The sequence below is a fragment of the Rhagoletis zephyria genome, unplaced genomic scaffold (assembly GCF_001687245.7).
Source record: "Rhagoletis zephyria isolate East Lansing unplaced genomic scaffold, Rhagoletis_zephyria_1.1 Rzeph_scaffold_00002, whole genome shotgun sequence".
In the NCBI taxonomy this organism is placed as follows: domain Eukaryota; kingdom Metazoa; phylum Arthropoda; class Insecta; order Diptera; family Tephritidae; genus Rhagoletis; species Rhagoletis zephyria.
In genome coordinates this window covers 339,193-352,510 of record NW_016157086.1, presented here as the reverse complement: position 1 = coordinate 352,510, position 13,318 = coordinate 339,193, and the positions used below count along the sequence as shown (strand labels likewise).

The 13,318-nt window shown below is 34.9% G+C and overlaps 1 protein-coding gene across 2 annotated transcripts in view; it reads right to left on the bottom strand.

Moving 5' to 3' along the window:
* LOC108365567 (DNA fragmentation factor subunit alpha-like) overlaps nt 1-13,318 on the bottom strand; it is a 118,805-nt gene that overhangs the window by 39,127 nt on the left and 66,360 nt on the right. For both annotated transcript variants that reach the window (XM_017619652.1, XM_017619724.1), the window contains exon 3: nt 1,490-1,708. In XM_017619652.1, the coding sequence (XP_017475141.1) occupies nt 1,490-1,708 (219 nt within the window). The remainder of the gene's footprint in view (nt 1-1,489; nt 1,709-13,318) is intronic.

The window sequence follows — 13,318 nt, the reverse complement described above, 5'->3', positions numbered from 1 at the left end:
ATTTCTTTTTTCATCCTGATCATTTATGTATACATTTGTCTATATCTATCTCGATTCGTTTTGGCTGTTACAAACAACCGTTATGTGAACAAAATTAATATACCCTTGTGCACAAGTGCGCTCGGGTATAAAAATTTTCATATATCGCTAGCTTAGAGTGAAAAGTTGCTAAGCCCACTTTTTATGAAAACTCATATTTTGATATAGGAGGCTAAAGAAATTGAATACGCATCGTTTCGAAAATTATAAATGTACTTGTTTTATTTTTTCCCCTTCATAAGCAATAAAAGGAAAATTTGCTAAGTCCAAAAGAAGCACCACAAATCCGATAAGGCCAAAATAATACCACATCTTTTAATAAATATCGAATCCTTCTGATTCTTATGGAGTTTTGCTTTGCTTTAAACGCGCAAAATTTTGATTCAATGTCTTGCGAAATAGTTAAAGAAAATGGCTATAGGAAGATTTTTTCCTCTCCTGTAAAATTTTTAAAATGGGACCTAGCAACTTTTCTTTCTAAGCTAGCGATATCTTAAAAGTTTGCAAAAAACACTTATTTTTTGATATTGAAAATAATCAGATATTTTTTTTTAATTTTTCTATTTCTTGAAATCTTTGAAAAACTAAATTTTAATTTTTTGAAAAATAATGCAAAATAAAAATCCATTTTTATCAAGTCAACATTTTCTTACTTATTTTCTCTGAGGCAATTAAAGATTTTCATTTGAAATTCAAACTTCCGATTCAATTCCAACAAGTTCAGCTCACGAATTATCGGAACATGAAATTTCTTTGTTAAAACAAAATTGTAACACGTACTTTTAATATAGACACTTTAATATATTTATAAAAGTGCGGTTATGTATTCCGAATATTTTTCCAAAAATTTTCTTTTCAAAACTGGTAATGGATTTAAATTTCTTCTCTGAGTCTATTAAATGAAAAACTTTTAAATTTTAATTTTTCCAATTTTCATAAGTCGAACAAATTTGCAATAAGTACATTATTTTGTGATGTGTTCTAAACGCTTTAAGTTTGATACCATTTAAGAACTTTAGAAATAACAAATCATTTTTTTACAAAATATTTAAAAATAATTCTTTAGAAATAAAAGATCTGTTTTTACAATATATTTAAAAGTAATTCTTTAATGTAAATTTAAATTTTCATATTTCTTCTATGAAGCTGTTAATTGAAAAAAAAAACTTAAAATTTTCATATATTTTTCTAGTTTGATATAAACAAATTTAGCATTTTATTTTTCAAATTTTTTATTTCTAGAACACGTTAAAAACAAAATTTTAATTTTTTGAAAAATAATAAAAAAGAAACGTTTTTATTTTACATTTTCTACTTTTTTTCTCTGGAATAAATTCAATCAAAGTCGAACTTCCGATTCGAATTTCAACAAGTTGAGCACACATAAATGCATAAGTATTCCTAATATTTTTTCAAAAGTTATATCATATTCTTTGTTGGTAAAACTTACATCAATCCAATGTTCGCCTGGAAATACCGCAATCAACTCCGTATTCTCATCTAACGTACGAAAATACTCCTCATCATCAATTTCAGTGCCATCGGAATCCAAATGTATGGTCGGTAGCTGATCATCGGCATGTTCGAATTTTTCGCCCACTTTGGAGCGCAACTCCTCCAGCGTGCCAGCGACGACGGCCTTCTTAATATTTCGCGTGACATCCTTGATCTGAAAAATGAAAAATAAATGAAAGTGGATTAGATAATTTCGAAAATATGTTTAATTTGAATTAAGTTTTTCTGATGGAAAAAAAGTTTGTTCACTAAAATTTCGATTGCCTGTTGAAGCCAAGTAAGTAGATGGCATATATGTAATTATCAGCGAGCTCATAGCTTAGGCTACAAATTTGCTTTTAACAGTTAACACAAAAATCAAATAAAAATTTTGAAGGACATTTTACGCTCGCCGCACATATTCCATTGCATGCGCTAGCAGTCACAGACACTTTTGATTGGTACTTAAAAACAAAAAAATTTTTCTTCGTTTCTCTTTTAACTTCAAATCATCTCTGCCCCACTGACTCTTCATCACCAATATGCAAATTTAAATAGCATTCATAGTTATTGCAAAAATTTCCTTTGTTTAGACACCACTTAAAAACACAAAAGGGACACCAATTTACTGCGCTGCTGGCACACAAATGGAGAGAAAGAGCACAAATTGCATTTGCTTTTGTTTTTTTGTTCAGAGGAAAAAAACATTGGTTTGAGAAAGGCATTAAATGCTTAAGCCACATTAAATTTCGATTTAAATACCATTTTGTATACATATCTTTCAAAAGCTTATGCCGAATACTAAAAACCAAATTCGGTTGGGACAAACCTTTATTTCCTTAGTTATATGGTCCTTTTTGGCGCTAATTACCACTTGTGATAGCTAATTGTTTTTTGAATGCAAAGGATATTGGGCCCAAAGAGTGTATTCAAAGTATGAAAGAGCTGAAAGGCTCAAATGGTTCCGGCGCGTAAAGCTAAAGCAGTGGCTGACGCATATTTTGTGTTATTGATAGTCTGTCATCTTAAATTATTGCATACTTTTAGTATTACAGCTATATAAATAAAAAGAGCTCACCTATAAAGTGACTAGAAATTTCATTTCGCTTTTAAATTCACACTAAAATCGCCAATTTAAGAAAAAATTCGCTAATTGACCGCTAGCGATCAGCATTTCAATGTAGGCGCTATTAAATAGTTTACACCCTAAAAGTATGCAACGTAAATCATGGTGTGTCATTTATTATGCCTGCGCTTATGCCTCCGCTTGCTGGTGCGAAAGCATACCGGCAAAACAATTAATCAAACTGCCAATAAGAGTAGAATGTATTGTGGTGGTAGAAAATGTATATCCTTTGGATGGATGGATCAAAGGGCAAATACAAATACACAAAAGTGTCTGAATATATGTATATGTAAGTACATACATACATTCATATATATGTACATATATGTAGGGATCGAGATACATTTACCACTAGCAAAGAATGGCTTTAATGCCAACATACAAGTAAATGCATTGGATACAACGTGCTAGTGCCTAAAAGTATACAACAGAAAAGTAAATAAAGCGTGATTTATACAAAGAAAGCAAGAGGGAATACGAAAAAAGATTGGGAGCAGGATCGGCGGCAGATTGGTAGCAAGTGAAATACTACGAGACTAAAGTTGTGAAGGAAGAAATCAAGTAAAACACAAAATATGAAAAAAGGAAAACTTGCACAGCGAAACGAAATAAAGGCGTGCAGAATTGGCAGGTGGAATGCTGGAAAGTTTGAGAATAATTAATGTAGCGGCGTTGCAGGCAGACAAGTGTAGATTAACTTCAAAAGAATGGATTTGAGGGCTTAAGGCATACCGTTGCGAAGCATAAAATTTCACAAATCTGATAACAGCGAGTATAACTTTGGCGGCGGCAGAAAGCGCATTTTCGGAGCTTTAATGAGAAACTATAGCAACTTAACGGAAAGAACCATTAAATAATTTATCAACAGAAAAGTACCCACTTTGTTAGGGATATATATGTATACATGGGTAAGCATATCGATAAACAACTCGTTATTGATATCGATAAATACATAAATTTATTTAAAATGATTTTGAAAAATTTGTATATCCATATATAATTTTTCCGCAACGTAAGTCGTTATCGATAAATATATCGACAATTATACCAATAACTAAAAACCAAAAACGATATATATATTCTACATCCAAAAGATGGCGGCATGTAAATATATGCTAAGTGATAACGTTACAGATAACGATAATTAAAGCGAAATCAATAAAAAAATTCGACAACATTTATCAATGAATAAAAAAGGTATAAAAATAAATATTTGGCGATAAACATTTGCTGGTGCTTGGCCGAGCTTCTGCTTTGATTTATGGTGTTCGCCTTGATTTTGTCACACTTTTCAATGAGACGCTTTTTTTCATTGCTGAAATACACTCGGAGGTTTGCTATACAGCTGGAATCTGGAATCAAACTCTGGACCTACCGAGTGATAGTGCGCACCTCTAACCACTCGACCCTGATGACCGCATTTATGGATAAATACAGCAATGAAAATATCAATTCAGAAATAAAGTGTTACCAAAGCAAATGTCGTCATCGCGTTGAGTAGTCTGCGGCAAAGTATTACAGTTTCCGGATCAATTATTGCAAGTCTTTGAGCTTTTAAAGCTTGCCAGGCTATCAAAAAAAATTATAAATACGAAGTATTCTGTGTGACTTCTCTGTTTGCAAATAGTCAAAAGCTTCCTGTATAGCAGCCAATTCGGCTTGGAAGACACTGCAATGGTCTGGTTGGCAAAACGAATTTGGTAGTACTTGTTGTCCAGCTTCAGTGTAAAATCCAATATCGTTAATAACAGGGACATAGCAGTTATAAGTCTTATCGCAAAAACGTTGCTCCATAACAGTTATTAGATGAGAAATATTTTTTATTTCGTTGATAAGAGTTATTTCCCAACGTTTATTCTTTACGTTGCTTGATAAGAGTTATTTTACAACGTTTATTTTTTACGTTGTCTGTTAAACGTTGTAAGATTAGGATATTGATAAAGATGGAGATGGAGAACAAGATAAAGATGATGAAATAAAAGTGAGAGGGTGAAATAACTCTTATCCGACAACGTAAAAGTAAACATCGGGCAGTAACTGTTATCAAGCAACGTAAAAAATAAACGTCGGGCAATAACAGTTATCAAGCAACTTAAAAAGTAAACGTTACTGTTATGAAGCAACGTTTTCGTTAAATTTCAGAATTTGGGCAACGTTTTCAATTTCCAAATTCGAGATAACAGTTATTTTTTGTCCCTGGTTAATAGGCCCTAGGGATTTCTACACTATATACTTTATAGTCTTTGTCTAGGATTATGGTTGGCCTATTACGTGACAGTCGAAGCCTATCAAAAATTAAAATGTACCCATAGTGATTCGCCCTTCTTCTGTATATTTTGTTAGTCTTACTAACTATACCAGCACCGGTTGCTATTTGCTTTCCGATAACGTTAAACAATGCCTTTATTGCTTCAGTGGGTGTAGACCGCAAATCCCTAGTGATCCATAATAGAGCAATTCTTTGCAGCTTTTTCAGTGAAAAAATTGTTGATTTCTTAGTTTCAATAGACCAGTAGATAAGAACCACATGTAGCAGTATAGCCCTGACCAAGACAGTAAAGAGTCAAAGTACTATACTAGGTGGCATGCGCCTTTTACGCCTGATTGCACCTTTCCGGGTATATATGGCGTTGGTTGATTGATAGAGCCATGATGTGGTAGGAGATAGGACCGCAACTGTCCGGTGCCTCTGCTGGCGAATCTACGCGTTTTTGTTGCTGTAGCAGCAGTGCTCAGCCTTCTATTTTGTATCCTTTAATCCTCCGGTTCGGCATACCTGAAGCGAGAAAGCGGGCGACGTCTATGCGACCAGTCCATAATGCTTCCGGTCTCAGCGTCTTCGTGTTTTAAATGTATGCGATGAGGTGTTGGGTGTCGTGAAGACCTTTCTATGTTGGGTAGCTGTTTTCTGAGTCTAGCCGAGAGAGGCAGCTGTTGAGTCAAATTCGCAACGAAGCTGTGCTAGGTTGCAGTTGGTCTCTCTCGGCAGTTCAACTGGCTCAATGTTAATGGGTTGCGGTCAAACTCCGATAATAATGTTGCCCATACAAGTGCTGCAGCTCGTCCTTGCAGCGTCGACATTTAGTTTGTCAAGCGCTTGGTTTATGACGCTTCGTCGAAGAGCTGACCTACCTCTAGCCATGTAGGTTGCAGGAGGGTTCCTATGGCGACATACTACGATAAACGTGATGTCGTGAGGTAATGCCCAGACGACAAGAGATGGCGGCCTATAGCCGTACGGAGAAAAACATTCTGGGGCATTTTTAAATCACTGGTTCCTGCCGACCACCCTTGCATTGCTAGCAGAATCTCTTTGTCGGCTCCTCAGGCACATTCGGTATGCGAGTTAAAGACTTTGTTTCGGGCAAGTAGTTCGTTACAGATGGCGGAGATATGGTTTACACGAAGACATTTTTGGTCAATGTTAACAGATCTGCACCGTTCGTTCGATTTTCAAAAAGGAGGCATGGCCTTTAGATGGGCAATGAGCTTTAATTTTTTCAAAAAGACTTGCCACCTATTAAAAAAAATATAGGTGTTATACGAAAGAAGTTTAAGTTTAAGTTAGTTTGCCAAACGAAAGTGTGTTAAGAAAACTTCAGTTTGAACATTAAGAATATTTTCAAAGTATTTTTAGAGTGTTGCCACCTGTTTAAAAAGTTTAAATCTAATTACTTAATATGTTATAAGTAGTCCCAGCGCGGTTTAAAAATTAAACCCAAATTTTTGACCGTGTACTTTTCGCAGTTATTTATCAAAAATCGACGTCATGAATCGACGTAAACGACGAGTTATAAAGGTATTTATGTGCCCTTTACAAAAATATATAAATTGTGCAGATTGCGCTGCATAGCATCTGCATTTCTAATCCGATTTTCATTATCTTTGGCTCAAAATTTACTGTAATGATATATCTTCTTTATCGAATTTTTAAACTAATGAAAAAAAATTATCGAATAAAACTACATATTTGATTGAAAATCTCGCTTTTTTCGACTTTGATGACAAAATGCAAATGGTCGCCTGTAGCACTAATAATTTTCGTTGAAGTCGCCACAAGTTATATATTTTGGTAAGAGGCATATTAATACCTTTCGAGCTGTAAGTCGCTTACGTTGATTGGGAGCTTTTTCATGAGATATTGAAGAAAAGCTACGAAAAGTGCCTAAAAACACTTTTTTGAGAAAACCCATCCGTTGTCCGATAATTTTAAAATAACGATTAAAATGCGGGACAAATGCAGGACACCTGGAAAAAATCAGTACATTTTCAGGTTTTTCAGGTTCGAAAAACTACGCAGGACCGACCTTTGAAAAACAGTACGGTCCTGCAAAAAACAGAACGAATGGTCACCGTAACTATAGTTGTTTATTTCTGCCACATGGCTTTTTAGATGGGCCGACGTGGTTTAACAAACTACATTCACTGGCCATAAACTGCTCTTCCTGGTATTCCAGATATCGATTTGCATGCATATACATATGTAGGAGACCCCATTCATACATGCGGACGTAATTGAGAGAACTCATTATATTTTATCAAATGACGCAATAGCATAAAAATAAAATAAAAATCGACCAGAACTAGTGTGAGAGCACTAAAAGAAAAGCGCAAATAAGCATAAAATGGGCAAAGCTGACGCTATAATACTAAAAAATACATTCTAAACTTTCCAAAAGCACGAAATTTTGCTGTCACTTTTTCCCTTCAATTTCATAGTTTTGCTTACGCACATGCATATGTATGTATGTATGCGCTGTACAAAAATCAACAAAACCAACAACAGCAATGAACAATACAACCCACACATATGTTGCACGAAACAGACCGAAAGGCGCCAACGGAAATAATTTTCTAACCGACGCGACGCGGCGAACATTCGAAATAACAATTTCAGCTTTAAAACAGTCAAAACAAACAAGCAGATAACAAAGCAACATCATCAACAACAACAAAACCCAGAAACACACAGACAAATAAACTAAAGTCATAATTGCTATTATTGGCATTGCTGACGCTTTAACTGTCACTGCGGCTATTAGTGTTTATGTCAATGGTACACGCCTGCTCAACGCTTCACGCGCGAAGGACACATAACGCAAATTTGGAGCGTCAGTTTGGTAGGAGTATTCAAATGCCTCGCCTTTTCTATATGAGTACTAAGCTCGCTGTAATTGCATTGCTATTATGTCGCTGTATTGTTGCAAGGTCACATCTTCACATAATAAAGGTCACAAACAGGCGTAATACAAAATAAATTAAGCTTTCAAATTAGAAGAGATAATGTGGCTCGAACACATAAAGCAGCAATAATCGTTTGATTAATTGTGATTTTGCATAACAGTGAATTGTGTTGATGGAGGACATACTAATCCTGAGGATTATATGTAGCTTAAATATGTTAGTTAGTCAGGTAGTTAAATATTTGGCGCAGCAGAACAAGGACCCATATGACCTTAACGATCCTATTATCCCTAAAGAGTGTTACTATCTCTGTATGGCCAAGCTACCTCTGGCTTCCATAATAAATCTTAAAAAAGACGTGAGTGAGAAAAGGTCCTGAGCTAGTCCCTAACTGACCCAAATGAGCCACGATATTATTACTTACTAGTCCTGAAATGGTCACGAACTGCACCCGAAAAAGTCCCTAACTAGCACCGAACTGGTGCTCAACTAGTACCGAAGGGGTCGAAAAGTCCCGGCTATATCAACGAGCTTTGTTGCTAGAACAGCAGATTAGATTCGTTTTCATTTATACTACTTCTTAATTCGTTTTGGTTTCCTCATGACGGTTCACGCAAATTTTTCTCATACAGGGAGCAAAGTTGTTTGTTTACATATCAAAGGGCCCAGTGAAAATAATTTCCCAATATGCACAAAGACAACATGTTTCCAGCCATTGAGAAATTCTTGATTCTCAAGTGGATATACAGTTTATTGCCCCAACATTTTGCCAAAAGTTTAACTTAAAATTTAATAAAAATTAAATGCAAATTGATATCCAAGCTTTTCTCAAGTGGAGAACTCAGATTACCATACCAACCTTGCTATCGAAATCACATTCCAAGGCGCTGGTCGGTCTAAAGCCATTTACAGCTCACCAGTATTTACTGCATTATAAGTGTAATTATGAAAGTATAATTATGGCACTCGAAGAACGATATCTATATATATAATACGCGAAGGGGTTTTTCGTTCAGAATAAAAGATGAGATGTCAAATTAAAGCGCTTGGTCAGAAGATGTGCAAACTGGTTTTAGTTTTTCGAAAAGAGTTGCCACCTGTGGAAAAATTAAATTCATATTATTTAATAATCAATGCCACCAAATCCGCACCGTTCGTTCGATTTTCCAAAATGAGGCGTCAAACTAAAAGCTTTGGACTGTAAATGTGCAATAAGGTTTTACTTTTTTGAAAAGAGTTGCCACCTTTTAAACAATTATATTCAAATTATTTTGAAAAATAAATCAATTATTACAAACTGGGTATCAATCGAAATGGTTTTGCAAAGCTTTGTTTATTAGCTTGACTAAAGAAGGGTTGCCACCTGCTTAAAAAATCATATTAGGTAAGAGAAATATGTATAACCAAACGTTTTCCAAACGAAAGGGGTTTCAGAAAGTAGTAGTTCGAAAATATTTTGAAGGGGGTTGCCACCTGCTTGAAATCGAATTTAGTTTTTTTTATACACAAGGTATACAAAATATCAAAATATGGATGTCCAACGAAAGAGTGTTAAGCAATATTTACTTTTAACGTTAAGAATATTCTTGAGGTGTTGGAAGAGGGTTGCCACCTGTTTAAAAAGTTAAATTCAAATTATTTTATAAGTTAAATGAATTATTAAAAAATGAGTATCAATCGAAGGGGTTTTGAAATATTTTTATTTCTGAACTTTATTAGCGGGGCTGCCACATGTTTGAAAATTAAAATTCGATTAATTCTTCAGTCATTTAAAATATGTATCGCAGTGGCCGGCGAAGGAGATTTAACAGTGATTAAGCTTGAGAATACTTTTGAAGAGGGCTGCCACCTGTTTGAAAGGTCTAACTTAATTAATTAATTCAAAAAGTATATAAAACGAAATAATTTTAAGAAATCTTTAAACTGAACATTTCGAATGTTTGAAGAGAGTTGCCACGTGTTTAAAAAGTGACATTCAAATTATTCATTTATTTAGGAGAGTTCCCATTTGTTCGAACAAAGTTCATCAGTGTATTGAAATACATACATGTATCACAATGTCAGCCGAATGAGATTTAAGAAGATTTTAGTTTGGGAATACTTTTGAAAAGGAATTTCAAAAATGAGAGGTCAAATTAAAGACTTTACCTGTAGATGTGTCGTCAAGTTTTTATTTTTTTTTTAATTAAGAACTTTTTTCATCTGTATAGGGTTACTTGAAATTTGATGAATTTATTTCTAATGCTATATTTTAAATATCTAACTAACGCTTAAGACCGAAGCTTGTATATCTAGTCTGTAAGATTTGTAAATCATAGACTTAATAAATGAAATGAAATAACTGAAATCTAGGATCAGGGGAGAAAAAAGATCAGTTATCATGACCGAGAAATGATCTCTTTTAATAAACCTCTATTTGGCTACAAGTCTTGCTCGATCCAGGTATTGCTAAGAAACATCGCGGGTCCCTATGAATCACTATGCTGCCTCTTTTCTGGGGAAGACACTATCTGCCACTCCATCGCCCATGACTCCACTGAACCCCGGTACCCAAATGAGGTAAGTCCGGTTTCGGGATGCTATTAAAATCTGTAGGCAACACCAACTTTGTGGTGGCCTCGTTCGCTTTAAGAGCTAGCAGTCCGCTCTGCTGTCAAAGAGTACGTAGTTGTGCTTGTTGGTTGATCCACCTATTTCTACATACTGCCTCACAAATATAGTTCAATAGCAGGCACTGCGGCCTGAAATGCAGAGTTACCTTGCCCCATGCTGGTGAAAAGCAGCCCTCTTGGGTTGTAAGTCGGAGACGTCTGATTTTGTGATCAGTCTGGGAGCTAACTTATCGGCGACTTTGTTACCTTCAACTTCGACTGGACATAGAACCATAGGCAGTATATTCGAAAGCCTCATCGATGCCTAAGAGCAATCTACTTGGCCCCGAAAACGCTTTCTATTTCACTAATCAAGGACGGTGGAGACGATTCCGTTGACTTTCCGTTGATATAAGCAAATTCACTATGTTGTAAGTGGGTGAATAAACTTTTCTTGCAGATCTAAAAGTCTTTCTAAAAATTTTAAAGTAAATGAAGATAGGCTTATTAAACCCATTTTCTCAGATAGACTTTTAAATTTGTCTACATTTTCTAGAACGTAATTTGTCTTTAAGGGGTAGATAAATTTTAAAACCTATTTGAGAAAACGGCCCTAAGTCTGTTTGATTTATTTAAGTCAAGAGGCCTGTTAGCCTATTTCGGAATAAAGAAAAATGTTCCTCTAGGTGTGCGATTTGTATTCTCAACAAAAACTAGTCCTGAATAGACAAAGCAAAACATAAAAGATATTTATTTATTAGGTCTATCATCAATACTTCTTTGTAGTAGCTCCGGAAAAGTTACATCCCCACCCGAAGGTTTGAAAGGTTCCATAGCCTCGACATCTCAAAAGGATCCATATATTCTAAGGTTTCTCATTCTGAGAAACCCTTATTCCAACCAGAAAAAAACCTTTCATCTTGAGGCGTTCTGAAAATCAATAATGGCACTTTGTGGAAACCGCTTTGTCTCTTAACCAAACTTGAAAAGGGATGACGAAAATTCATTCCAAAATAAATTACATAACCACCCTGTCGGAAACAGCGAAACCCAAAAGGAAATAATCAATCAATCTTGTTGTACCGAGAATCTAGAAAATTTCCCTTAAGCGAGTATTTTAGCTGTTCGTAAACGTGCCGCTCCGCATCCTTAATATACCTATCCCACTGAACGCATTTTCGGTATAATTGTGTGCAGACGGTAGTCCGAGAGCAGCGTCCCTATTGACACGCAACTTTTCAGTTTAGAGTATCTGTTATGAGATAATCCCTTCATTCAGTGCGCCGATTTTTCGGTTCTCTTTAAAAGTTTTCGGACTAATTTGTGCTTTGCATCCAGCTCCCTGTTCCACCAGGAAACCTTACTTCCCAGCCAAAGTGATGCCAGCAACTATGTTTTCATGATTCCTGCTTCCATAAAGTTTTGTTTAACCTTCACCGCAGTTTCCCGAAAAACATGACCTTGTAACTTTGTATTTGCCACATTTCAGCGGCATAATTTCATGTAGAATTCTTGAAACTATTCGTTTTCTCTTGCTGCAGTAACTTAATATTAAAACGCTTTCATTTTACAGTTAAATTCATCTCTTGCACTCAGTTTTTGGCACACAAATATTTGCAAGGTAAATTTAAATATGTAGGTAAGTGAGTAGGTACACAGAAATTTCAAACATAAAAGCCCGTTTGACCAACCAGGCGTATGAGTAATTGAAATGCCAGCAAGAGCTATCAAATATTCCCCAAAGCGAAGGCCTATAAAAATATTTACATTTCGTGCCGTAAGGTAAAATGTAGAGTAAAATATGAAAATAAAAATAAGGTAAAGTACAATAGATTCTTATTTAACCACAAAAATATAAATTTGCAAAAATATTCATGTAATAGAACGGACATAAAATTTGTGTGCAACCGCAGAGTTGCTACTTCAAAAGTCAATGTGAATTGATTGATATTTTAAACGAAAAATTTAGTGTATTCGGGGATGTCATTAAAGTCAACAAAATTTCCTTATTTCATTGTCCTAAAATTTTATACGTAATATTAGTATTAAAAGCCACTTCGCTCTCAGCAAAACATAACGACTTTGTTGAAGTACATAGAACAGTTTTGTATGTAAATAGAAGACATTTTATTAAAAAAAAACGATGTATGACTTTTTACATTTTTTTCTGGGAAATTTATGAAAGCAGGGTTTTTTGAAAGTCAGGATTCTATATGAGCAAATCCAACGAGTTGTTACATTTTTCGACAAAAACTTTTTTTTTGATCAAAAACTACCATTCTCTTAGACAATGCATTATCTTCAGTTTGGCGTAAATAACAGGATTCCATTACGAAATTCTATTTAAATGAAAATTTATAAAAATACTACTGAAACGAATAAGAAGGTCTAAGTTCGGGCGGAGCCGAACATTAAATACCCGGCGCAAGTATTTAATATAGGCCTTTCACCTTTCCGAAAGCTACCACTACATGGTAAGCCGGGGTGTATCAATTTTGAGTAAATTAGCGTCCTTAAATTTCGAAATATTGAAGTTTCAAGCAATTCTGAAATTTACCGTTATATGAAAAGCGGCCTCAATTTTAGTCCGATTTCAATAATTTTCGACGTTTTGCTTATAGTTATGTGGCAAGCACAATAACCACACCGAGTTTGGTACAAATTGGTAGAACGGTTACCGAGATACATATATGTGATCATAAGTGGGCGGTGCCACGCCCATTTTCCAAAATTTTATCATAAACGTATTTCTTGGTTAAGAATTGTTGCAAGCATCAATTTTGAATAAATTAGCTTTAATATTTACTGATTTATCGAAGATTTTGTATTTCTCTAAATTACCGTTACATGGGATCTGGGCGTGGTTATTGCCCGATTTAAAGAA